General features: G+C 47.4%; 12 protein-coding genes across 12 annotated transcripts; 6 read left to right on the forward strand and 6 right to left on the reverse strand.

Annotated features, from left to right (window-relative positions):
• Positions 1–885: 885 nt before the first annotated feature.
• FSST1_006201 (acyl--CoA ligase) lies at positions 886–2,627 on the forward strand (the record flags this gene model as incomplete). Its single annotated transcript, XM_083232547.1, has 5 exons — positions 886–1,400; positions 1,449–1,473; positions 1,522–1,558; positions 1,606–2,474; positions 2,529–2,627. 5 exons carry the CDS (start codon positions 886–888, stop codon positions 2,625–2,627), a joined length of 1,545 nt encoding a protein of 514 aa, XP_083089631.1.
• Positions 2,628–2,836: 209 nt separating this feature from the next.
• FSST1_006202 (uncharacterized protein) lies at positions 2,837–3,223 on the reverse strand (the record flags this gene model as incomplete). The annotated part of the gene is made up of 1 exon (XM_083232548.1): positions 2,837–3,223. One exon carries the CDS (start codon positions 3,221–3,223, stop codon positions 2,837–2,839), a length of 387 nt encoding a protein of 128 aa, XP_083089632.1.
• Positions 3,224–4,389: 1,166 nt separating this feature from the next.
• FSST1_006203 (uncharacterized protein) lies at positions 4,390–5,651 on the reverse strand (the record flags this gene model as incomplete). Its single annotated transcript, XM_083232549.1, has 2 exons — positions 4,390–5,487; positions 5,553–5,651. The coding sequence occupies 2 exons, from the start codon at positions 5,649–5,651 to the stop codon at positions 4,390–4,392; spliced, it is 1,197 nt and encodes a 398-aa protein (XP_083089633.1).
• A 754-nt stretch (positions 5,652–6,405) lies between these two features.
• On the forward strand, positions 6,406–7,312 carry FSST1_006204 (uncharacterized protein; the record flags this gene model as incomplete). Its single annotated transcript, XM_083232550.1, has 3 exons — positions 6,406–6,656; positions 6,707–6,983; positions 7,034–7,312. The coding sequence occupies 3 exons, from the start codon at positions 6,406–6,408 to the stop codon at positions 7,310–7,312; spliced, it is 807 nt and encodes a 268-aa protein (XP_083089634.1).
• A 665-nt stretch (positions 7,313–7,977) lies between these two features.
• On the forward strand, positions 7,978–8,570 carry FSST1_006205 (YciI family protein; the record flags this gene model as incomplete). The annotated part of the gene is made up of 4 exons (XM_083232552.1): positions 7,978–8,156; positions 8,209–8,264; positions 8,324–8,478; positions 8,529–8,570. 4 exons carry the CDS (start codon positions 7,978–7,980, stop codon positions 8,568–8,570), a joined length of 432 nt encoding a protein of 143 aa, XP_083089635.1.
• Positions 8,571–9,121: 551 nt separating this feature from the next.
• Positions 9,122–10,680, reverse strand: FSST1_006206 (uncharacterized protein; the record flags this gene model as incomplete). The annotated part of the gene is made up of 5 exons (XM_083232553.1): positions 9,122–9,280; positions 9,333–9,735; positions 9,782–9,948; positions 10,000–10,403; positions 10,464–10,680. The coding sequence occupies 5 exons, from the start codon at positions 10,678–10,680 to the stop codon at positions 9,122–9,124; spliced, it is 1,350 nt and encodes a 449-aa protein (XP_083089636.1).
• Positions 10,681–11,546: 866 nt separating this feature from the next.
• Positions 11,547–12,125, forward strand: FSST1_006207 (ribosomal protein P1; the record flags this gene model as incomplete). Its single annotated transcript, XM_083232554.1, has 4 exons — positions 11,547–11,615; positions 11,730–11,807; positions 11,887–12,022; positions 12,079–12,125. 4 exons carry the CDS (start codon positions 11,547–11,549, stop codon positions 12,123–12,125), a joined length of 330 nt encoding a protein of 109 aa, XP_083089637.1.
• Positions 12,126–12,547: 422 nt separating this feature from the next.
• FSST1_006208 (ubiquitin-related domain-containing protein) lies at positions 12,548–13,650 on the reverse strand (the record flags this gene model as incomplete). The annotated part of the gene is made up of 3 exons (XM_083232555.1): positions 12,548–13,054; positions 13,106–13,521; positions 13,569–13,650. The coding sequence occupies 3 exons, from the start codon at positions 13,648–13,650 to the stop codon at positions 12,548–12,550; spliced, it is 1,005 nt and encodes a 334-aa protein (XP_083089638.1).
• A 3,554-nt stretch (positions 13,651–17,204) lies between these two features.
• FSST1_006209 (uncharacterized protein) lies at positions 17,205–17,823 on the forward strand (the record flags this gene model as incomplete). The annotated part of the gene is made up of 4 exons (XM_083232556.1): positions 17,205–17,273; positions 17,337–17,524; positions 17,574–17,698; positions 17,747–17,823. The coding sequence occupies 4 exons, from the start codon at positions 17,205–17,207 to the stop codon at positions 17,821–17,823; spliced, it is 459 nt and encodes a 152-aa protein (XP_083089639.1).
• A 1,634-nt stretch (positions 17,824–19,457) lies between these two features.
• FSST1_006210 (uncharacterized protein) lies at positions 19,458–20,204 on the reverse strand (the record flags this gene model as incomplete). Its single annotated transcript, XM_083232557.1, has 1 exon — positions 19,458–20,204. The coding sequence occupies one exon, from the start codon at positions 20,202–20,204 to the stop codon at positions 19,458–19,460; it is 747 nt and encodes a 248-aa protein (XP_083089640.1).
• A 1,905-nt stretch (positions 20,205–22,109) lies between these two features.
• FSST1_006211 (PapD-like protein) lies at positions 22,110–23,301 on the forward strand (the record flags this gene model as incomplete). Its single annotated transcript, XM_083223798.1, has 6 exons — positions 22,110–22,149; positions 22,216–22,286; positions 22,338–22,360; positions 22,416–22,641; positions 22,699–22,824; positions 22,873–23,301. 6 exons carry the CDS (start codon positions 22,110–22,112, stop codon positions 23,299–23,301), a joined length of 915 nt encoding a protein of 304 aa, XP_083089641.1.
• Positions 23,302–24,278: 977 nt separating this feature from the next.
• On the reverse strand, positions 24,279–25,496 carry FSST1_006212 (fatty acid desaturase-domain-containing protein; the record flags this gene model as incomplete). The annotated part of the gene is made up of 3 exons (XM_083232558.1): positions 24,279–24,956; positions 25,012–25,290; positions 25,344–25,496. The coding sequence occupies 3 exons, from the start codon at positions 25,494–25,496 to the stop codon at positions 24,279–24,281; spliced, it is 1,110 nt and encodes a 369-aa protein (XP_083089642.1).
• Between the last annotated feature and the right edge of the window lie 345 nt (positions 25,497–25,841).

Raw genomic sequence — 25,841 nt, forward strand, 5'->3', positions numbered from 1 at the left:
CGATCAAGTTAGACCAAAGTTGGAGAGAAGAAAGGCGCCAAACCAAACCGAACCCGCGCCGCACAACCGCAACCGAGTGGAGGGTTAGGTCGGTTCAGGCTCTAGCGTCGTCCTCCCCTGAAATGCAGGATGCAGGCAGCCTAAAACCCCGCCAATGGAAGGAGATGGGGGCATTTAATACCCCCCAAATCGTGGAGGTGACTGACCTAACCTGCCTGGGTTTTGAAGACACAAGTTGTCGATTTACGGGTTGAGAGCCACATGGCATTTTCTTTGTCAGGGTTACATTTCATGTAGGTACAGATTTGACGTCTCTCAGTAAATAGCAATATTGAGCACTGTAGTCATGTCAAATGCAGGCACTAAGTTGGGCGTCAACAGTCCATATCCATTAATTGCATACTACAGTAGTCTATGGAGTAGAGTCCACTGATTCTTAGCAGGTTCCAGCGAACAGGATGGACCCTTGTTATTTACATCATACCAAGTCTCTACCAAACCTGTCAACTACCAAACTTAGTAGCCTCTTTCTCGGTCAATTAACTTTTAATCTCAGGGCAATAAAAAGACGCGTAAACTGCCTGACTATTCACCTTGGCAGTGGGCATAGTTTGGCGGATAGTCGGCTCGGATGGAAGCCGAAACACCCCCGGGCCCTTGGCCGCGACAAAATGGATCAAAGGACAAGGCCAAGCACGTCATGGTAGGGAGATTTAAGAGAGGAATTCCCCTTGTTTAGATAGCTACTAAGAATAACAGTCAGTGGTGCTAGACCGTTGTCGATTAATAACCGTTGTATCGGATTCGGATCTCTTTTCGCTAGCTCAACTTTACTTTACCATCCTTCTCTTCTTCATCTAAACTCATAATCAATTAATCACCAAAATGTCTACCCTTCAAACCGCCATCAATAAGAGCAATCCGCTCGCAGAAGCCATCGTCATCCCTTCAAAGCCCAAACCTCTCACCGTCACCTACACCAACCTCGAATCCGACGTCTCAGCTTTCCAGCGCAAGCTCGCTGATCTGGGCATCACAAAAGCCGCTCCCGTCTCCATCGCGCTCGTCAATTCTTACGAGTTCATCGTCTCTTTCCTCGCCGCTTCCTGGCAGCGCGGAATTGCCGCGCCTCTCAACCCAGCTTATAAGCAGGATGAGTTTGAGTTTTATATCGACGACGTCAAGAGCGCCATCGTCCTCGTCCCCAGAGGCGCTTGGGCGGCCGATGCGCCTAGCGTAAAGGCGGCCAAGAAGTTCAATGCCGCCATCGCTGAGTGCTATTGGGATGAGGCCAAGGGTGAGGTTGCCCTCGATGTCAAGGACTATGGTCTCCTGAAGGGCAAGAAGGAAAAGGTTCTTACTGCCGAGCCTGATGATGTCGCTCTTATTCTGCACACTAGGTTGGTCTCATGAGATTCGCGATAAGAACCTAACTAACAAGCTCATAGTGGCACTACATCGCGCCCCAAGGTGGTAAGTAAACTGAAGTAATGTCGCAATGTCTCATACTCACAGCGCTAGGTTCCTCTCACTCATCGCAACCTGACCCGAACTATGAGTACGTCTCATCACAACTCACCTCCACCATAACTAACCATATCGCAGACAACATCAAGAACACATACGACCTTACACCCAAGGACCGAACCATGCTGGTCATGCCTCTGTTCCACGTCCACGGTCTTCTCTGCGGTCTCCTGGCTCCTCTCTTCACTGGTGGTTCCATGGTTGTTCCCACCAAGTTCTCCGCCTCTGAATTCTGGACCGACTTCAACACCTACAAGGCCAATTGGTACACAGCCGTTCCCACGATTCATCAAATTCTGCTCAAGAACCCTCCCCCAAGCCCAAAGCCCAACATTCGCTTCATCCGATCATGCTCCAGCCCACTGTCGCCCACTGTCTTCCAGCAGCTCGAGGAGACATACAACGCTCCCGTTCTCGAGGCTTATGCCATGACTGAGGCAGCTCACCAGATGACCTCCAACCCTCTCCCCCCTGCCAAGAGAAAGGCCGGCACCGTTGGTATCGGCCAAGGCGTCGATGTTAAGATTCTTACCGATCAGGGCGAGGAGGTTCCTCAGGGTGCCGAGGGCGAGATCTGCATCATCGGCGAGAACGTCACCAAGGGATACCTCAATAACGACAAGGCCAACGCCGAATCTTACCACAAGAACGGCTTCTTCCGAACGGGTGACCAGGGCAAGAAGGATGAGGATGGCTACATTATCATCACTGGTCGCATCAAGGAGCTCATCAACAAGGGTGGCGAGAAGATCAGCCCCATTGAGCTCGACAACGTCCTTACTCGCCATCCTCAGATCAGCGAGGCTGTCAGCTTTGCGATCCCCGACGAGGTTTACGGTCAGGATATTGGTGTTGCCGTCGTTCTCAAGAACGGCGAGAAGTTGACCGCTCAGGAACTCAAGGCTTGGGTCGAAGAGCGCTCTGCCAAGTTCAAGGTGCCCAAGAAGGTGAGTTTTTACGATTGGAATGAATAACGGAAGGAAATGCTAATGAATGTGCAGGTCTACTTCACTGAGGTGATGCCCAAGACGGCGACTGGTAAGATTCAGAGGAGAATCGTGGCTGAGACCATGATGTCTGCTCCCAAGGCCAAGCTGTAAACGTGATGGTTTCGCGTCGCATAAAATGTATGATTTCGTAGATTACAGGATATATGGGTAGAAGTGTATTAGAAGCCGGATAGATGTTGTAGAAAAGATTGATAAACATTGCTTTAAATTGCTATAAAATCGAATTTCTTTCACGCTGTCCAGCATGAATTTCCATGGCTCAATATCCTCCGCATTAATTCTAAGTCGTTGTTTCTATCTTAGTCGTAGTGTCCATCATGATCGGTAACCTCGATAACATCATCGTCATCGTTGACATACAACCGACTGTCATTTCTCTTCAACCCAGGCTTATCAGCCGCACCAGCAGAGCCCGTCGCATGCGTCTTGCGACTCGTTACAGTGTGACGCTCAACCCAGGCGGCAGTTCCATCGGCTGCCTCCCACCGCAAAGGTTCCTTGACAAGCGAGGGCTGATCTGAGCCAGTAGCAGCAGCAGTGGGCTTGGCAGTTGCAGGGTCGACGCCTGCTTCTTGTGCGAGTTGAAGAAGCGCGGCGTTGGCGTCTTGGAGGTCGAGATAGACTGAAGAGATTATGACTGTGGACTCTGTGTCGCGCTGTAGGAGGATATACACTGAGGGTGCCATTATGGCGTGGTTTTGTGAGGTGTATGGGGAGAAGAGGTAATTGTTTTCAGATGAGAGGTAGGGCATGGATTGCGTGTATTGTGAATGTTTGTTTTGATGATGAGTGAGAATGAGAGTATTTGAAATGAGAGAGGGTGAAAGACATTATATCTTTATACGGATATAGAAAGGACCCTCCACTAACATGACCCATTCCGTCCATCCCGCATCTACTTGCATTACCTACATCTTTTTCCCCGCCAACGATTGCGCGACTTATAAATGGCCTGACAACTCATGAGACGATTCATTAACAAGAGGCACTAGAAATACGTATTCTCCAATCCTAAGTTACTCTTGATACCTCTGTATTTAATATCTTTTTGCCCTTTCTGAGATTGAGGTCTTTGAGCCTAGGAGGCAAATACGGAGAATAAAGACCGATACTGCATCATTTCGGAGCTGAAGCGGAGCATGCCCGGCTTTTGAGTCTCCGCGACGTCCGGGAGCTGCCTATTAATCAAGTTGTGATTCATATTTTGAACCCATGATGAGAGAATTTTTACATTACAAAGATGAAAGATAAGAAGTATTTTGATTGTGATAATGCTCCCCAGATATGATGTACCCCAGACATTCATCATGGCACCATGCCCCATATCACGAGCATGGGTCTTGTATGACATGATAGCATACAACGTATCTAATACTCCAGATCCCAACACGATTAAAGCTTTACACAGGCTCTGTGACAGTATCAGATCTAGATAGGCATTGGCATACTTCTTCAACTCAGAGCTACCTATCCTAGTCTACGGTTATCAACTTTTCCGATGACGATGATGTTCAAAACAGGGTCTTGTCGTTAGTCAAGCCTAGTCAGGGTCCATCACTCGCTTAACAGAGCTACCCCTGTCAGATATTTCATCATCTGACCTCATTGTTTTATTCTGTGCCTTTATCCGCCGTATATCGGACTTGTAGTAAATTCTGCTCACGAGAACGAAGGCATGAGACCTGTACCTGGCATGACAAAAGCTTGGCTGAGCTAAATCACCATAAATCAGTTCATTTGATATGTATCTCGTAATCATTATGAATAATATACCACTAATGAAGAACAAATCTGAATAGTGACATATCTTGGACGAAGAACTCTAAAGAAATATCAGAACTTCTGCAACATTCTATACATTACCATCCATTACAATATCTTTTAACTGCAATATACGCCTTGGCCACTCAAGCCAACTCTGCCATTCATCTGGCAAAATCTTCTCAACCGCTCTAATCTCTCGAACCCCCGAATCCCCAATCCACCAAAACTCACTCAACATGGACAATAGAGCAAAGTAATACGCAAGAATAACAAGAGCCCTCGGGCGAAGCTCCTCTACCAGATCCGCAAACTTCGGGCGCATCATCATAGGAAAAACAACAGTTCTTCGTCCGATGCTCTTGTTGATATTTTCCCTATCCATGAAATTCCGTATGCGTCCTATGAGACTTAGCGCTCTCACGTATGCGTCTTCTGTTTCTTCATCCCACGGTTCTTCAACCTCGTGAGGTTTCTCTCGGCTTAACAAGGGTTTTAGATCATGGGGTAATTCTTTGCTATCGTTGTCCTCAAGAAGATCCGCGGCACTTTCGATCATCTGGTACACTACCGACTCGGGGTTATCCCGTATGATATCCCACGCGTTGCGGAAGAGTGCAGTACTCGTCCCTGTGATGCGCAAAAGGTCCACTGGAGGCGTATACGGTTCCAGCGAGCGACGCTGTAGTCGAGCATAGCCGTAGACGCGCAGCATACTCGAGGTCAAGCATATATACTCTACATTCTCCGCGTTGATATTAGCGACGTCCTTGTGATGCTCCCGGATAGTCATGTTGAGGTAGGTTTGACTTGTTTCGAGGGCTTTAGTATCAGTAAAGTTGCTACGCTTGTCGGTGTGCATCGCAGCGACCATGTATATCGAGTAAAGTGTAGCATCGGATTTAAGCGCCAGGCGACAGATGGTTGTTACCCAGAAATGAGCTGTGATAGGATCCAGAGCAACAGATGGACCGGTGTCGGTCATGTACTGATGAAATAGACCGAGTTCTTGTTTTCTTCGAGATTCTGATTCCGGGGGGTCAACGATGGTTTCTACAATGCTTTTGTTTTGTTGTTGGCCTCCATTTTCAGTTGGAGATGATGAGTTGCTATCGGAAACTGCGCGATCATAGATGCAGGATAGTTCAAGACGGCTGCAGTGCGAGCAGATAGGTTTTGACTCGTCACACTTGAGTATTGTAAGTTGAACATCCACTTATCGACAACTGATAGAAGGGTCAGATGTCACTGTACCTTTACACGGCGACTCCGGCATTGCTGACAACCAGTACGGGACTTTTTGTGGAATAGCTTGGGTGCATGTTTACGCGGCTTTTGCTGAGACCCAACCATATCTACAATAAATGAACGAATGTTTTTGTAGTTGTTGTTTGAGATGTAAGATTGAACGAGAACGACGAGCGTTGGATCGTGGCTGTAAACGAGATCGACAAAGGCTAATGATTCGTCAGCCTGTGCCGTTATCCGATAGTCTGTAGATGTGCATCAAATTTAATAGGCATCTTACTATTATTTACAGCTAAATTGAAGAGAGTTATAAAATATGTTGATCTAAGTACAAAGTTATAATTAAAAAGTCCTCTTTGTAGAGTCAATCAAGTATCGGCTACAAAAAGAAACCCCCCAAGTCCAAAGTCCATATAATTCAGGTCCTACAAAGGCTATACTATGAGAACCTTTGTGTAAGATTGCCCTGTTATCAATTGGAAACGGCAATCTTGAACACAGCCTTCCTATCTCATCAGATGGATCTGTTCAAGGCTACGCGCCAGGATCTTGGAGAATTCTTAGCCCTATGGCGCTTATATCTGACTGTAGATCAAAACACTAGAAAAGGCCCGTTTCTCCATCATCATCGTTCTCGTTTAACCTCTTAGACCAATAAACATGTCGCAAGACATTCTCTAAACGACAACCATTGAAAGAAGTGCCACAAAGTATAGAACTTAGCATAGAAGAGGCAGCCAGTCTAATATCTTAACAAGTATAATAAAGACCGTAAATCATTATGTTTTTCGCATTCACATTCCTGGTTAAGCTACTCTCCTCTTCAATACACACACAACACTAAACATCTTTTGTCACAATGACAGACTCAATCGCCGCGGCTAAACTAGCCCTTTATATCATCTTGGTTCAACCTGCTATTTACTGTCTTTTTAAGCATGGAAAGACGGGTTTTATCGGCTGGTTATACGTCCAAATCTTTTGTGTCCTCCGAATCGTCACAGGCGGTATTGGACTTCATGGCGCCAGTAGCTCGACAGGAACAGTTATTCTCAACAGTATTGGTCTTTCTCCTTTATTGCTTGCAGCCTCTGGTATCTTGCACGAGGCGTAAGTACTGTTCCCGCCAACGAATTAGCAAAATGCTGACAGTTTATTAGTCGACGAGCTACAAACCCTCGACTCAACCGACGCTTCGACATTGTTCTCGAAGTTCAGTATCATGCTTTGGTTGGTGCAGCTATGGCGCTCATCATCGTATCTGTGATCAATCTCCAAAAGGGGAATGATGTTTCAACGAACAAGACTCTTCTCAAAGTTGCATCTGCAATCATCGCACTGGCATGGTTCTTACTTGCTGTCTGGTCCTTGTGGTCCCTTGGCAAGACACGATCATCTCGAAATGGCTCTGTAGCTTCTCTCCGTGGTGGTATGATGGTAAGTTGACTCCAAACACATTTCACTGCAAGCGGTGCTGATTTTGTAAGCTCTTGTACGCAGTCTTCATCGCTCTTCCTCTTCTTGCCCTCCGCCTCAGCTACGCGATCGCTTTTCTCCAACTCCAAATCTCGGACCCGAACTCGGGTTTTCTGTCTTCAAAAGCAATTGAAGTATGTCTTGGTCTGGTTCCCGAGTTACTGGTTACAATAATCTTTGTCGCTGTTGGTGTCAAGACTCGAAATATTAAGCACGATATCAAGAAGTTAGACTTTTCCAAGACTATTGGAGAGAGTCACGAATTTCGAGGCCAAACTGCGCAGGCTTAGAGATTGGTGAACGGCGATTGTCATGTACTTGAGAAGTTATGCGTGGGTATCAGGATGTAAGATACCGGGGACGCCTGTCTTGGGATTTCGTGTAAGATAGCAGCGAGAAAGATGATCTTTAGCAATATAGACGAGTAAAATAGGTTAAAGTGACTGCTTATTACATCCAATGTTGTGTAAATGTACCAATTGAGGTCAGTTACATGGCTGTAGCACATCCAACATCCACACAAACTACCGGATATTAGTTCAATACCCTGCTTTCTATGGGACTCAATACCATACATTTTAAATATAACATTCCCTAAAACATTATTCTTTATCTGCCTGGATGTCTCACCACGACAGCCTCTGTAGCTCACACAAGTAATTCGATGTCGGTGGTCCTACCCTGAAGCATAATCATGTACTTGATATAAAACAGCAAATGTTCTGAATATCTTGATTTCAGCCAACTAAAAATCCTCTCGTTACTCTAAATCTATCAAAAATACACAAGGTCCAATACCATCACCGTAAATACTCCTCTTACCCCAGTTCCATGCATCAAAGGGCGTACCCACGATGAACCACCACGCCCTCCAACCTCTGCTACCCCACATCCAACAACTCCCACCCCGCAATCCACCATCACCAAAGACTACATAAGCAAACATACTTACACAATGTCATCCTCTCGTCTCTTTTCTTCACTCATCAGAACCAAGCCTGCACCCTATTTTACTACGCGAACACTTCGAACAATGGCTTCTGGCGCAGTTTCCGTTCCTCCTGGAAAGTACGAGTTTCTCGTCGTCGTTCATGATAAGCCCAATATGCTTGAGAAGCGACTTGAAGTTCGAGGGCAAGTATCCCTTGAAGAGTACTGCTAGAGAAGTTGCTGATTATATGTCAAGACAGCATTTCGAAAACATGAAACCCAACGTTGAGAGTGGCAACTGGAAGATGGGAGGTATGTACAACATCCCTGTTTATACACCTCATCGTATACTAATATGGATCTACCATTAGGTGCCATCCTCAACTCTGTTCCCAAAGACGATAGCCCCAGTAGCCTGGATTTCGCCGGAAGCACGCTTGTCTGCATCGCCGATTCTGTAGAACAGGTGCGAGAAGCATTAAGCAAGGATATCTATGCCACTTCAGGTGTTTGGGATATGGACCAGGTAAGCACCTCAAGAGCATTTTCGAAACCACAAACTAATGCGATATAAAGGTCCAAATCTACCCGTTCAAGGCTGCTTTTAGATTCAACTAATCTTTTTTTCAATCTTCTGATTTGGCGGTGCGTTCCAAACTTCAAAAGACACAGTAACCTTCCCAGTATAAACCTAATATTTCAACAATAATACCATCACTAAGGCCGTATAATGGATAACAATATTATGCCCCAGTGATCGTATTATTGTTTACCTTTCATTATTGTATTAATGGGCTTATACTGCCAAGGTTGCTGTGCTTTAAAGATGCGCTTTTTAAAGATCGAAAAGCACTGTTAGGTCATTATACTTAAATGAGCAATAGCCAGAGCAAATAATCAGTTGACAATATATTCCTATCCCTGCCCAGCTGCTGCTGATAACTCATCTCCCAGTTTCCATTTCCTATCGCATGCTGGCGTAAAACGTGCAAAACCAAGCCCCTATACATATATTTCATTATTAGCTTTACTGAAGGAAGCCCAAGTATACCAAAAAGCAAGAGCTGCCCACCAACGGAATTCCAATTCAAGTAATAGTAACGCCATCGTACACCAGTTCCCCCAGGGAACCTCTCATCCCGTGATCTGCTACTGCTGCATATCAAGATCTAATCTTCATTGCTGTTTGCCTCTTCAGCGGCAACTCTCAGCTCGTAGTTGAGATCAAAGCACTCGTGCAATAGCTCTGTAACACTGCCTTGTCCTTCAGGGATATCGCCGTTCACCACAAACTTGCCGTCCACTTTCATGTTGTCGAGAGAGTTGAGCTGTTCTCAATTAGCCACCAGTCAAGATAGATTCACAGGTAGATTGACATACCTTCATGCTGTAAGGGTAAAGCTCTCGCACTGATGAAACACCTCCATTGTTCTTGACCTCGATCAAACATCGCTTCAGTGTCTGTAATTGATTGTAGACAGGCAACAGAGCTTCAGACACTGGTTCGGATGCCAGCATGAAAGAGTAAATGTAGGCGTATGATCGTCGGATGAGGTAGAGGAAAGTTCGCTGAGTCCAAAGGTCTGCAGATCGCCCCCGGTCGTCAACCCAGTTACCATTGTCTCCTCGGTTCTCGTCAATTCTGTCGAGTTGTCGTTGGAAATCGTACAGGTCGGTTTCTCGGAGTGACCATGCTTGTGTGAGGGAAAGTTTCTCGAGATCGTTGCGAATGTGAATGAGGGCGTCGTAGATTGGTCGCCAGTGATCAGCCACCTCTCCTTGCCTTGTAATTGTTAGTAGGATTTCTCTTAAAGTAATGCGCGACTCACCTCTCAAGAACCAGATCCGACCAGCGGACACAGCGGTTGTACAAGTCTCGGACTACTTCTCCACCCTCCTCCAGAGCACCGTCTTCCGCAGTAAACGTTCCACCATTGTGCTTTTCACCAATTTCCAAGATTTGGTTCCGTAGCTTCTTAACCTCGGATGTCGAAAACTACCCCACGTTAGTCCTACAGCTTGCAGCAGTACCACCCAGCATGCTCACCTTGGATTTGGTGTTGGCTAGCGAAATCGATCGCAAGATTGAAATGAGCTTCTCGTGAGCTTCCAGAAGATAATCCGGCAATCTGTCCAGTCGCTTTTGGAGTCTTGATAGGGTAGAGTTGCACAGTTGGACACGGTTCTCAAGTAGTGTGAGCATGTAAGGGGGGTGTCTCTTGTCGGGGGACGGGTCATTAGCAGCTTCGCGAATGTTTTTGGATAGATCCTCAAGTGTTGTCTTGATGCTTCCAAGGTCCTTGGCGGAGTAGAGCTCGGCCTCGTTGAGGTGATCTAGGAGTCGCTTAACGGTTGATGTCATAGCGTAGGTCGCTGGCGCCTCGTTGTTTCGTCCGATGGTAAGATAGAACAAAGAAAGCAATTGAAAGCAGCTCTCTAGGACCTTGTCCACTGAGGAAAGGATTGTTAGTATCGTGACAGTCGTGTTCGCAATTGAATTCAATGACATACATCTGTTCTCCTCTTTGATGCCTGTCTCCGCCCGTACGACAGTCAAATCCTTGACTTGGTCCATGGTCTCATCGAACAAGGGCATAACATCCTGAGTTCGAATGTAGTTTGTGCGATCTTGCTTAAGAAGCAGTAGACGATCTCGAATCATCGTCAGTTTCTGTAGGATATCCTGTTCGCGGGGATCCCGCGGCATTGGGATTGCTGGAGTGTCCATGGTGGCAGCTATTCGAGGCTATTGTAGATGTATGTCGGTTTGGTGAGAAGTAAAGGGATGAGTTGGTGGTGTTTGGAATTAAGGTCGATTGTTGTTCTTGCTCCGTAACTTGCCCGAAGATCCGTGGAGTGATGAAATGCGATGAGGTGGCGGCGGGGCTAGAGATTCAGGGAAGTTGAGTTGTAGTAGACCTTTGGTGGGGAGGTTTTGATGAACTAGGCGCAAAGTATGGTATGTCACTAGTAATGAATGGGGAGGTAATGATAACGGAGTGGTGATAATAAATTATAGAATACCTATTATTAATGTGCAGCGATCAAGCTGAAGTGTTTGCATTGATTAACTTATGCTGTCACTGCACTTATGAGATGGGAAGCCTAGACCTCGAGGCATGTCGCATAAAAGCCGGTATTGGTTAGTGGTTGATGGAAATATTGGATCAGCCTTGGTGAGTACACCGCCTAAAAGAACACTCATGTTTTCGTCTGTTCCTTTTCCAGTCCCTGTTTTTTATGACCCGCCTGTCCCCTCCAAGGATCCCATGGATTGCTGCAGGCGGCATTGAGCTCGAGCCTGACGACAACGGGTGGGGGCTACAGCTAAAGGTGGGGTAAGGTGCAAGGCAGTCTTGGAAGTTTACGTGATTGGCTCGTTTGTTGTAGACCAATAAAAGGTCTGACTCACAAACGGATCGGATTATCCATCGCTCCTTCCCACTTTTAGGTCTTGAAAGCCCTCCAACCGAATTTCGACCAGGATTTCTGTGGTAAGCTCCATTTTGGTGATATTCCGACTTCAAACCATCAAACGACTCGACTTCGTGCAGACTTTACAATCTCCCACCCGCACGCCAAAATCCATTCACAATGTCTCACGCCGAGCTCGCTTCGTCCTACGCGGCCCTGATCCTCGCCGACGACGGTCTTGAGATCACCGTACGTTAATTTCCTCACTTTACGGGCCTGCATCATATGATGCCCCGCGATTTCGACGAATTTTGTTGTTTGTGTGTGCGTGATCGCTAACCTCGTCATCGCGACTCCCAACAGGCCGACAAGCTCCAGACCCTCATCAAGGCCGCTAAGGTCGAGGAGGTTGAGCCCATCTGGACTTCCATCTTCGCCAAGGTACGAAACCGACCACCCCAGCGATTCGCGCGTTTATCATCTCCCTGGACTTCGATTTTCTGACGGATATTGTGTATAGGCTCTCGAGGGCAAGGATGTCAAGGACCTTCTCGTGAACGTCGGCTCCGGTGGCGCTGCTGCCCCTGCCGCCGGTGGTGCCGCCGCTGCTGGTGGTGCCGCTGACGAGGCTGCTCCTGAGGAGGCCAAGGAGGAGGGTACGTTGAACCACGAAACCAGAAATACACCAACGGATTGCTGACAATCACTACAGAGAAGGAGGAGTCTGACGAGGATATGGGCTTCGGTCTCTTCGACTAAGAAGTTACGCCGCTACGACTGTTTCCTTGTTCTTTGTACTTCGACTGCATGGCTTCGGGGTTTCCAATCAATCGATCATAAAGGATGGAATGCGGGCACTATACCCTGCGCCCTGGACAGAGTCGCTTCTTTCATACGACGCTATGATGAATGCGCTCAACGGAGTTTCGCGGAGGGAGAATTGGTCAATTCAAAGGCTCTGATAAAAAAAGTCCCGCCATGGGTGGTTTGAGTTCAATATGGGTTTCTTCAAATTGTGACTACCGTCTAAAGTGCCTGTGATTGTGACCAGAGGATTAAGCACCTCTTTGCCAACTTCTATCTCTACGTAGGGGCAGTTTTCGTTTTTCGTAGTACCACGCCCATGTTCTGCTGTTCCCATCAACGCCGCGCCATGCACACTTTCGCATCTACGTCATAATCTATTTAACGATCAGAACAGAAGAAGGAACCAATCCGGCCTCCTTCAGGGTCTTTGAGAAGTCAACGTCGCCCTCAAAGGTCTTTCGTGGGAAAGTAGTCGTGAAGCTGGAGACAGCATTTCCTGTCTCGCTCTGAACCTGCTGCGCCAACTCGAACAATGTTGTCTCGGCGGGCAGAGTCTTGGTAATGTTTCCGCCTTCGGTCTGTAGGCGAAGTCGAGCCTCGTTGTGGTTGCTCTTGGGCTTGGACGCAACAGCAACAGCAGCGGCGCCACCAGGAGCAGCAGCCTCAGCCTGTGGAGCCCGGCCCTCTCTGGCTGCCTTGGCCTCCTCTGCCTTTCGTCGTCGTTCGGCTTTGTCGGCCTCGATCTTGGCCTTGATGCGTCGCTTGGCTTCCTGGTCCTCCAGCTTCTCTTGTCGCTTTGCTGCAGCTTCCTTGACGGCCTGCTTGCGGGCCAATTCTTCCTTGGCTTCCTGGCTTTCCTTGGTGGACTTTTGACGGATTTGCTGTAACATGTTAGATTTGGATTCTGGAAGTGAATTTATGTATCTGCTTACCTCATTGCGCTTATGATCCTCCTTGTCCTTGGCAGACTGAACGGCTTTCTTGGCTTGGAGGCGCTCACGGAGCTCCTCGAGCTTAGCCTTCTTCTCATCTTCAGTCAGGGGAGCAATCTCCTCTGTTGATTCAGAAAAGTCTGTGTGCTCACTGTATGCTTTGTTAGTCAAGCTGTCTTGAACATGTGCAAGTTCAACGTACGTCTTGGTCGCGTGATAGGTAGCCAGATCATGGTTTCTGAATTTCTTGCCGCACTCATTGCAGACAAGAGAAGCAGCCTTGCCAGTTTCGATCTCCTTGATCTTGGCCTCGGTATCATCGTCCTCGTCATCTTCCTCTTTGGCGGCAGCGGCAGCCTTGATCTCATCAATAGGCTTGTCCTGGTTATCCTCCAGCCATTGGAGAGCACCCTGGACTGCTCAAGTTAGTTTGGGCAGAAATCAATAGAATCATAAAACGTACGGCCTCCTGTCTTCTTGACAGCAATCTCAGAGCGCTCCTTGTCGAAGCCCATATCGAGCAGGGTATCCAGATCGGAAGGCATGTTGATGGTGATGTTTGTTGGTAGTGGGGTTTGTTGAGGGGCAGAGAGTGAGGAGGAAAAGAGGAATCTCAATGGTTTAAGTACTTGCGAGGAATGTGATCAAGATAAATCCTCTTGAGTTAGTCAATTAAATATGCCCTCAACGTAAACTTTGACAGTGAGAGTTAGCTGAGATGAATGATAAAGTTGGGACCTGAGCTTAGGTAAAGCCTAAAGAGACGTCATTCAAGCCGCTGCCTCAGTGACGTGACAGTTGTTTGGACCGGGCTTACTACGGTTAGCAACCTCCGACCACCTCACATCTTATTACACTGCTTCCATCATGTTTTGACAATGGTCATTTTACATTGATACAAGGTATTTTAGGCATTTGTTAAAATATTGGCTTAAACACATCAGAAAACCTTGGCAAATATACTTCAAACACTGTTGGTGACCAGTTAGGCAGGCTAGCTGCGTGCTTAGATCTTGATACACCCGAGAAAGCAAGCTACTACCCGTCTACGGTGCATGTATTTGTTCCCGTGTTGAAGCGTGATAGGTACAATATAACATCTGTATAGTAAAATATTCTCTAAGCATCTGCTATTTGTCGTATGATTTGTAGACAATTGGCGTAGCTACTGGTCCTGGCTTCACCTTTGCTTCTTCGCCAAAGCTCTCCGACCACCACCAAACATGATTCCTTTTGGATGCCTAGAATAGCTTCACCCCAATCATCATGCTTGCTGATCATTTTGTTGCATTCACATACGCATTTCACTCCAGTCACCTATCGGCATGTGATCAACAGCTCTCCGAAACCCTGGCTGGCTCAGCTACAAAATTCCCAGCTCTCTCCCGGACTTCACCATCTGTTCGACATCCATCATCTATATATTATATATCTTAGACAGCAAGATATGAAGAAGTTCATCGAGATCTTGGTGTTTGTCATTATCTCAATCATCATCTAAAAGAACATTGAAATATAGTTATCCTTTCCCCTTACGCGACGTCTGAGCTGCCTACCCGCACGATGGCCTTAAGTGAGTATCCCTCGAGTCTTCAAGCTTGACAGTCCTGCAGACGCAACCCTAATTCGACTTCAGATCTTGCCTTCTTGACCCTGCTGTCACTGAGGATTTCTTCGTCGACCTCGGTGAATTCGAACTCTGCCTCATCTGAGGTTAAGGGCGCAGCGCTCCAGGTTTCCAACCAGGTTGCATGATGGCTTTTCATTACTCAAAATAGTGCGCTTTTCTTCTTTCTTCTTTCTTACCTTACTCTTCAAACTTCACCTTGTCATGAATCGTTTCTGCGGGAAACTTTTTGATCCATTTCACGCTCCTTGTGGTTGCGCGGCTGCGGTCAGCTTTTTCCTGCCTAGATCCCCGGCAAGAACATCGATATAAATAGGAGAACATGTACATGTATTTTCAGTGAGAACTGCGGAAAGGCTACGGCGCGCGATATGACGAGCCAGTCTCGTTTGACTGCGTCTCTTGTGGACAGCTTTACCCCAGCCCACCCTCTGGTAGCCACTCCAACCGAACATCTGTCCTCCAACATTCAGCTCTCCTATAACACGTATATCAAGTCTAGAGAGAACGGCAAGACACTCTATGCTATGTGCTACAGGAAACAGCCCGGGTCTATATTATGGGCCGCATACTCGTACTGATGGCGAGACTGCCTTTTTCGACCTAGATGCTTAGCCTACTGAGGCTCAGTCTATTGAAGTCGTCTAAGAGATGAGTGCAAGTTTCAACGTGCAATACATATATCGGGGCTAACAATTATAGTAGACGGTGGATAGCAAGATCATCGAAGACGCACTCTGTCATTACGATCGATCATTCAAAGGGAAACCAATCCACCGCCACAGCCTTCGAGGACTGCTATGGATGAACAGATGCAGCCCGCGTTCTTCCCCTTCATTACCCTCCAGTGGTCAGCCTCTGCTGTTCCTTTTTATTCCCCGTCAAGTTATCGAGCCGATCGCGTCGATCACGCAAGAGAGAATCATGTGAGTGAATGTCGGAATGTCAACATGGAGCCGATATGTCAGTGATGGCAACACTCACAAGTGCTCGAGGCACCTCGGACAACAAGATTGATCAAGACGCATCTACACAAACAAAGCTCAACTTCCACAGGGAGGGACCAACCGGGAAGGGGTCAGTCATCTTTTCACTCAATCTTCAAGGTCCTGGTACAACTTCAAGCACCAACTGAGTCAGCTCAACACCGACCCTCAAGCCTGAGGATCGCACGCAAATCATGAGACTATCACCAAATCATATTCAAAAGCCTACGGCCTGCGGTGGGCGAGACTGGATACCGGAGGACGTTCGCCAGGGGCTGCGCCAGTGCCCCTTGGGAACCTACTGACAACGTGGTAAAAGCACATGCAACGTATCACCGAATCTGCGACAGAACGCGATATTCCTCTATATACGCCCTGGGACGACGACGGCGCTTTAAGAGTTACAGTCACCCACCCACGAAACGTACGAAGAATTTTGGGAAAGTTTGTGTTGGCGGGCTTGACAGAAGATGGAAGATCAACGATCTTGCATATCTAAAGCAACGCTTCAGATGGGTCCTTGACCTTATCGGAACAGGATGCTTACCACCAAAAGCCCACATAGCAACGAAACTGCTACACGAGGCACTGCAAGGCAACACATTATCTTGCAAAACCTACCTGTGCAACTACCATCCATAGAAGGCACTGCTCTGGATACGACTAGAGGAAGGGTGCGATGAATCGTTCCAATATCGTCGCAATCCGCCTGTATACAGAAGATGACTAGGCAAAGTCTTCGTATGCCAGCTGCCCTCTGAAGAACTGCAGAATCGCAGTCAAAAACGATCAATGATGAAAAATACCAGTGTCATTTTTCTATATGGTGTGCAGTCGACTCGGACCCTGGTGCTAGTTCACTCTTTACTTGCGAGATCTACATCTGAAATTCGGGAACGGGATTCCTTGCAGTCATCTCTGACCTTTGCGGGCCCATGCACGGCGTTGGTGGTTGCAATTGGCATCTGTTCTTGAGAGGGGGGGGCACAAGCCAGACGATGAACTGGCACTTGCTACTGCACTAAGAAACACCATTCACTTTCCTAGCTCTTGCATTGAGATTTGAGACAATTTGAACCTCCCGGCTGCCGTCACAGAAGCCTCCTAATGATCGAGAAGGAAAACGTGCACAGAATCAAGGAAAGCGATGGAGTCGCCAGAGAGTCCTCATTCAACAATCGAAACAGACATGCAGTACATCCGGCTGCTTGGATTGGCGGTATGGCGGAGAAAGGGGTATTGCATCAGTCTCAGTTGATTTATCAATCGATAAGCACGCAGCCAAGACTTCAGGGATGAAAAGCAAATGCTACACCCGTCAATACCGGCCGATATTTGGCATATATGAACTACAAGATCTGCCTGCCTTTGACGCACTTGCTCCAAAGACAGAGTGCAACAAGTGAAACAACTATATATCGAATAACTTTTGCTTCAAATGTTTTTCTGGTGCACATCTTAGCTGAAGATCGTCCTCTAGCGCAAAATGTCTCAAGATATCAGAGACAGAGAAGCGGAGATCGATCCGCTTCTAGGACAGAGGGCAGAGCTCCTCGTAAGTCAAATGATTCTACATCAAACAGCCAGGCTTCAAACATTCTTCTGACGCACATCTTAGCAGGAGGTTCGGCTAGGGGGGCAAGGGGCAAGGGGCAGGTCAGGCGATGGCCCGGTTGAATCTCCTCAACCGTGCTCTTTTGCCTCAGATTCATCCTTGTTTATCGCCCAGCGCTCGTCAACGACCTTAAGCCCGACTTTGGGATCTTTCGAATCAAGTCCCAAGCCACCAAGACTCCGAAGTATTACGTTAGTAACTAGTTGACACCCTCGTCTCTTCACTACTAACTTTTCTTAGATTGAGTCCACGGCGAGCGTGCCGTTCTCTGGCAAGGACGTTCAAGTCAAGGCACCAAGCACTTCCTTATCGAACTATCGGCCTTTTGCCTCAGATTCATCCTAGTCCGTCGCTCCAACTCCCTGGTCAGTGCTTTTTATCCCATCTTTCTTCACATTACTAAACTTCAAAAGGCCTCGACTTCAGAGGAGGAGCTTCTCTCCCTCATCAAGAAGAAGAGCCCAAAGTCATCCCTGGCGGACATCTCTGAAATTGGCGATGACACTATCATTTAGCTTGGTATTGGCCTTTTACACCCTATCATCAAGGTCGAGGAGCACCGATTTCAGATACCGGAACATTCCAAGAAAGTCATTGCGGGCTGTAGCAAGTCAATCCGCATATGATCTTATCAAGGTTTGCCAAAATGCCGACTGTGGTTATAAAAACACACACATCACCAGCGATGACCCCTACTAAAGGGTTGGCCAAAGGGGAATCAACAATCTCCTCAACCAGCTTGACATGCACTGCCGCAAGTACCAATTCCTCATTCTCCTGTCTCTCACAGGGAGTTGTTGCTGGAAGTACATGAACTACTCCACGACTGCACGAAGAATTACCCCAGATAACGACATCCACAGACACCTCCAACAGTTCCTTACGCTGACTACAGAACCAGACTGCTCACCTGCATAATTCGTCAGTTCTCTATGCGTTACCCGGGGAAAACCACGACACCTCCGAACATGTTGGCGGTTTGTTTCAAACTGATCCTTACGATGCGCTTCATCCTCCCGCTGAGGATCTCGATTCGCTCACGTTACCCAATTTCGTATTCAACAATAGCTAGAGTTCCTTCTCATCCTAGCTATCGAAGTATCTCCATGACGAAACAGTATCTCAGCCAAGCTTCAGAGAGTGCTCTATTCTTACAGAAACCGACTGCGGACGATTGCAGCGCCGAAGTTGCTGAACAGGAGGACGACTCAATAATTATGAAGAAGACGATGGAGAAGAATGCATTGTCGAAATGTACACAACACCCCGATAAAGATCGTTATCTTGACGGTGCGCCTCCAAGCCCTCAAGGTCGGCGGATGGAAAGCTTGTGTTCGCTCTGCTTGATGCCTTGAACCAGCATCCAGTGGACGACGACGATCTTGTTCTGGAGGTCCTCCCTGCTCCCGCTGTCAGCGCCTCGCAGAGAAGGAACGGAAGCCATTTCTGTATCCCCTTCTGCAGGATGCTCTACGAAAAGCTCAGCCACAGACACTTGTCTAATGCCAACGAGACCAACCGCTTCTTCAATCTGCGAGTCCATCGAATATCGAAATCTTCAAAAAGATCGCCGAGGGGTACGACATTTTTCTTATATCCCTGGCGACGAAACATAGGCCAGACGCTTTCCAGCACCGCGACGTCGTATTCCAAGACGCATTTGAGAAAGGCAACGCGGCGGCAATCAAAAGATCGACGGAGGCCCTTGGATTCACCGAGAGTGACATCCAGAAATTATTATACAGCTCTAGAAGAACAATCTAGACTGCTGGGCCAGGAAATTACCAAGTGAAAGTCACGCAGGAAAAAGGCAACGGCAACAGGGGAGTGGGTAGCAGTACTGAAGAATGAGTACGACGCAGCGTATCAGCTCTAGTGATACTTGTTGGAGGAATATGTTTTAATTGCTGATAGAGTACACTGGGAGATGCAAAGCGGCCCCAAAGAAACTGAGAACAGGTCAAATTAATGAGATAGTAGTATTCATAGCTAAATCCAAACCAATATTATCATTAAATAGTGGGTGTAAAGTCAAACCCGGGTATCATCATCGAAATCATGCTGTCTAAATCTAACATTCCATGAATAGTCAGCGCCTCTCTTCTTTCCGTCTTTGCCATCTAATTAATTCCACACAATAGGCCAGTTTCCATGCTTTCGGGCATAAGTCTCTTCCAAACGTCTGAGCACCTCTCGCGACACATCCTGGTGATATGTCTGGCACCAATCCTTGATCTGCTGAGCCATGATGTAGTCTTGGCCAGTGATGCTGAGATATCGGTAGAGATAGTCAACTGCGTCATCCATGTCTTCTGTGCGGTTGTGATGGTCGCAAGAATGGTTGAGCTTGCTGCAGAGAGCAAAAGACCAAGGCGCAGCGTATACCCTCAGACCACCATTTGTTCCCTGATGCTCAAAGACAATCTCGTTCTGTGTTTTTGCTTCCTCGACAAGAGAGGTCTGGACATTTCGCGGCAAGAACAGTTGCATCGAGCTGTTGAGCCAAGTCTCACCAAGACGACCTTGGGCTTGACTGTTGGCGAAGCTAGCAGCGTTGGTAAGAAGGATGCTTTCTTTTGAAGAAGGATCGTTGAGAAGAAGTTCGACGTCGTGGGTCGAATCTCTTGAGCGAAGGTAGAGGGTGTTGACAGCGCCATCGACAGCGACACAATCTATGCTTACACCGTACTCGTTCAAATATTCGGCCATCTTTTGGAAGGCGTCGATGATTTGTTGTCGGCGTAGTCCGGGGTAGTCTTGGAAAATGGAAGAGGATGTCATTGCAGAACCAGCTGAATGACTTGAGATGGTGACTGGACGAACAGGGCGAGAATCCATCTCGAGAACGTGGCGAGAATTGTTACAACCCATGATGAATGTGTTTAGAAATTTGTTGAAGGGATGATTGAGGGAGTGTCACGAAGGAGGGAAGTGGTATTTGTAGGTACCTTGAACGACACAAATATGAGGTAGATATTGTATCAGGTGTTGTTCTTTTTTCGTAACAAGACACATGAACACGACCCAAGGGGCATCTTCATGTTATATACACCATTGTGTGTTCCAGATAATTGCCCTACCAGATATGCGAGTGAGATTCCTGCGCCCAAAGCGGTTATTCCAGAACAGAAAGACTGTAACGTAGGAAACAGTATGGAGTTGCACTGCCCTCGTGTCGATCAAATACGAGGGCCTTTACCCGCAGCTGGCGTTCCCTTTGGGTCTTGCAGTCCACCTTTTCTCCTCAGCTCGTAGGCTGACTTGTTCCATAGCGTGGGGAGACGGGAATTCAATGTTTGGAACGGGATTATTTTTAGATGTGGTAGGAACTTTTCATTGCATTAGTCCTACGCCAAGGACCCGTTGAGCGCTTAGAAATTATGGTGATGATATTTGCGTCTACATATGTAGGTCATTTATTTCATCGCGTCAACCGCCATCACTTTCTATACGATAGATCTAAGGGTAAGGAGTCTATGGGATCGAATCCACATCTAAAGAAAAATACTGCAATTCGTATCAAACTACATTCTTGGTCTCACAACTTGAAAGAATTTTCCTCTCGGGTGATACAACCGATTGAGTTGCAGATTTGAGTCTGTCACATATCCAACAGAACGGCAGAAGGACTTGTTCTTGTAAATATGGTAAAAGACTTACGTATCTGTATCATCTGAAAGATCTAATGATGCTATTCACCTTTTTTGGAAGCGTTCGTGGGGGCGCGGGGTCATATGGACTACTTAGTGAAGAAGGGTCTCGGGTCTTTCTGCAAACCATCCATCTTGTGTGGATATTGCTTTACCAAGATACCAATGATTTAATTGGTGTGGAGATGCTCTTTGATCCCTTTTTTTGTTTGTTGTTCCAACTTTATTCAAGCGTCTGGCGTTTTTAAACAAAGAATAGAGTGAACCTCATGGCTGCACTAGACGACACAATCCTACGCTAAGCTAGAACTGCGCCTTTCTGTTCTCTCCCTAAATCATGATGCCCTCACTTGTTTGATTTGATGTTTGCAGTCAAACAGTTTGTTATTTGGCTGATTACCAATTCCGTTTTGGTATATCGTTGGCTGTTGATTCCGAGGCAACCCAGGAACCTTCTTTTTTTGTGGGCAACAAACAATCACTTGGCAATAGAGTGGATAACTCTTGCATGTCGTAATGGCCAAGGAGGTAAGCAAGGAGAGTCCAATATGAAGAATGATGTTGAAAGCATAGACGTATGGAAATACCCTTTTTAATTGCCTAGATATTTTATATTAATTAAACCCTGAATTAAAAAAGACGAGATGAATTACCCGCGTAATACCTGATAACCGAGTTTAAAATCAGTCCCCTGGTGGCTCGTGCACTGTAGCAACCACCTGAAGCTGCTTCGGCTCAACTGGGAATAGGGTGTGCGAGGCAAGAAGAAGGAAGCAATTACGTCGTAGCCTACAAACGTCAACCTGCCAAACTTGACAAGACCAGACCTGGCTTTCTCCTTCTCTTTCCATCCACTACGCCTACTCTAATCTTTTTCATTTCGTCACCTATTTTCCTCTTGTTCCCACGCGATCAACTTCCTCGCACCTTACCTGACTCTGCGCAACTCGAACTATTCCCACCTCTAATCTAACTTTCCCCCTTGTTCATCTACAACAGCCATATCTGCCGTTGACACGTTTCCACTTTGCTACAGAGTACCGCCAACAACAACAGCAAATATCCATCTTACCCATCGCGCAACACCACAACACTACTACAACTTGAATTACGATAAGCAGTCAACATGTCGGTCGATATTGAGCCCTTCGAGCTTTCCTTTAAGCGTACGTCATCTACAGCCGACTGCCACTAGAGGGGCTGCGAGAGCTTGGAATTGACTTGTCCGCTAGGCCCCTTCACTACCGAAGTTTCCCAAATCTTGACTCTCAAGAACCCCAATCCAACCCCCGTTGCCTTCAAGGTAGGTAAATCACTATTCCGGACATCATGAACATGCTAACAACCTTTGCAGGTCAAGACTACCGCCCCCAAACAGTATGACTGCCCCTCTCCCTGAGTTCCCCGAGTCGCATACCTGACACCGCAACAGATACTGTGTCCGACCAAATGCAGGCCGTATCGAGGCCGGTCAGAGCTTCGATGTCTCTGGTGAGTCTGCTTCCACTTACCTCAAACCGCCAGCTCTTAACAATCGCCCAGTTTTGCTCCAGGCCATGAAGCAGGATCCTGCTCCCGACGCCCGATGCCGTGACAAGTTCCTGGTCCAGTCCACAGCCATTACCGCTGATAAGGAGTTCGCCAATCACGCCTCTGTGGTATGCACTCCAATCGCTAACTACACCCAACTCTCATAAACTTACACAATTCACTAGCTCGAGACGACGGACAAGGCCTCGCTTGTAGAGCGCAAGATTCGAGTCAACTGGTTGCCGGCTGGTTCCGCCGATGCTCCTCACCGACCAATTTCAACCCCCAATAAGCAGGCCATTGCTAACGGTGTAAGTCTTCACATCGTTGATCCTAAGTTTTGCGACTAATCAACCTAGGCCAACGATACTCCCGACGTTTCTCGCACTTACTCTTCCCCTACCGCCCGGGATGACTCGCCAGTTTCCTCCGCACCCCCTCCTTACCAATCTCCCAATGAGCATTCTTATGAGGATAGGCCCAAATCTATGCAGTCCGACTTCGAAGTCAAGAGTGCCATTTCCCAGGCTACAGCATCCATCAAGGAGACTGCTGAGCTGACCTACGAGGAGCTTAAGGCTAAGCTTGCCCAAGCTGAGCAGCAGCTCGTCTCTCTTAAGGATAGCGGTCTCCGTCAGCGAAACGTTAAGTCCGATTCCAACGCAGATGAGAAGCGGCCCATGGCCCAAACTGCCCAAGCCATTCAGCAGACTGTCGAGGGTGTACCAGTCCAGATGGCGGCTATCCTCTGCTTGGTCAGCTTCCTGCTCGCTTATTTCTTCTTCTAGAAATAAGAAGATGGCAGCCCAGGATCTTTTACAAAGAAACTAATAGACAGGCCTGATGACGCTTATGATAACTTCACTGGGAAGCATGGAATTCCCAGGTGCATATATCTTCAAAGTACGGCAAAGGCAAAGCCTGGAAAGCATATCATGTGATGGGCAGGATGTGGTAGCGTTTACATGGCGATACCTCACCGAAGCGACTGGACCATGAAGCGACTAGGAGCCTTCAGACCAAACACCAGCGAAACAGGTTATTTCGTGATGAGTTCGACTGAGCATCTGCAATCAGGAGGAGGGTGATGCGATGGTGTTGGAAAAGCGATGGGCAAAGGAGAGGAGAGCTTCCCACGCGGCGACTTTGACTGTATACTCTAACTTGAGTCTTCCTGGCTCTCGTATTTTCTTGCGTTGTGTTATTCTGCTGTTTGAGCTTACTGAGAACTTTGGCGTTCTAATTCATTATGTCACTACAAATCTTCGTCTCTTGTGCAATTTGACCTAAGTCTTAGGATACAAAAATAAATAGTCAAAGAACTAAAGTCTAAGGAGCATAAACTAACCTACTAATTTCGTCTCTTATGCTTCTAGCAGTCAGTGTTTTTGTTTTTGCTACCTTGATACCTCGCATGACTGTATCCGTAAAGTGATTTCCGCTTAGATTCGAAAATGTTCGTGCTTGAACAAGTAATGATCGCCAATAAATACTACGACACTCGCTTAATTATGATCGTCGTTTGGAGATCTCATGTGTTTTATATTCGTAGCCTAGAACGCCTTACGCAAAAGATCTACACTCTATTGTGCTTTTGTCTTGGTCGAATCTTCTTATTGCGACTAACCCGCAGCCAAACGAAGAGTAAAAATCAGAAAATCAGAAAATCAGAGCCATCTCTTGCTCTTTGGTGTTGATTGGAAACCCCAACAAAAAATTCAACTATTACAAAGTATGTATTCTATCGTATGCTTTTGTCCTCTTTCTAAATCGCCTCAATCTCGGACTGCTTCCAGTCTGCAACAGCACCGCCTCCAACAAGACGGCCACCCTGCTTGCGCTTGACGCGGCAGCTCATGCCAACGTTCTCGTCAAAGATGAAGCGCCAGATGGCGTAGCACCAGCTCTCATGGCGGGGCAAGGGGTCGTAGAACTCGTGAGCGATGTCTCGCACAGCGTGGAGACGGGTCCAGGGAATAGCGGGAAAGTCGTGGTGCTCGTTGTGAAGACCGACGTTGTAGGTGAACCAGTTGAGAGGTCCGTAGTAGGAAAAGGTCTCGGGGACGGGGATCTTGTTCTCGGGATCGCGAGCGGATGGTGTGACGGTCTCGTAGACGTAGTGCTCTGCGATGAAGTGGCCGGCCAAAGGGTGCAGACTTCCTGCAAGGAAGGAAGAGAGCAGCAGGTAGAGGAGAGAGTTGACAGAGCCGTACTTGAGGAGAACCAGATCGAAGGATACCTGAACGAAGATGTTGAGGGCGTGGATCTGAGTCAGGGGGATGCGGTAGACGGCCATGGGTCGAAGGGCGTAGAAGAAGATCTGGAAAGTGCAGAAGAAAGCCTTTCCGAGAATCGAATCGAGAAAGACTGCCTCGAAAGCAGTAGGAAGATCGGTATCGAGGCCATCAACACCAAGGGACTTGTGGTGGGTAAGATGGTAAGGCTAAACAGAGAGTTAGCTAAAATCTCTAGCTTTCGGATTTGTTATTGTGACATACTCGGAATGAAGCGCTGTAGGGAATGCCAATGGGAAGATTGGCAAAGATGGCGATCAAACGGTTAAGACGAGGACTCTTGAAAGCCAAGTTATGCGAAATCTCGTGAATAGCGAGGAAAAGGTTTTGGTTGGCGGTCGCACCAAACACGTACGCTACAGCCCAGAACTTCCACGAGAAGAAAGGTGTTGACTGAAGCATCCATGCGAGGAAGACTTGGAGGGAAACGACGCCGAGGACGACCCATTTCGTAAGAGGTTCGGGACCGCAGAGCTTGGTGACCTGTAGGGAGCTACGTTAGCTATTGAAAAGAAAGGGCGGAGGGCATAACGAACCTCTGGGTGAGCCTTGATAATGGCAAGACGACGAGTTCGATGAGGTTCCTCGGTATATGTCCAGAAGAAATCGTTTGTCTTGTCGGCGACGTCGTTGTGCTCTGGCGCAGAAGGGCCATTGCCCTTTGCCCTCGAAGTAACAGTAGAGGACATGGCGACTTTGTTTTTTTCTGTTTTTAGGATGATGTCGAAGTAGGGGGAAAACAGAGAAAGAATGGAAGAGAGAGCTTAAAAGAAGCTTGATATTTGCCTCCTCCCTATTTCCAGGTTGTCAAAGTTGCAGGGGCACAAAATAAAAGAAAGCTACTATGTACGTGGACCCTAAGGCGGTGAAGATCCAATGAAGTTTCGATTAGGGGCTGGCGGGGAGAGGGGCGACCCAAATTCAGGGGACCCGAATCGTAGCCCGTTTTTGAGGGGTGAAAAGGCGGGGCATTTTGAGAAGGACAGAAGACCACTCAGAGGGGCGAATTAGATGGCGTGGACGTGTCTGTTTGA

This window comes from Fusarium sambucinum, chromosome I, assembly GCF_050947815.1.
Source record: "Fusarium sambucinum isolate potato_lamoka chromosome I, whole genome shotgun sequence".
In the NCBI taxonomy this organism is placed as follows: domain Eukaryota; kingdom Fungi; phylum Ascomycota; class Sordariomycetes; order Hypocreales; family Nectriaceae; genus Fusarium; species Fusarium sambucinum.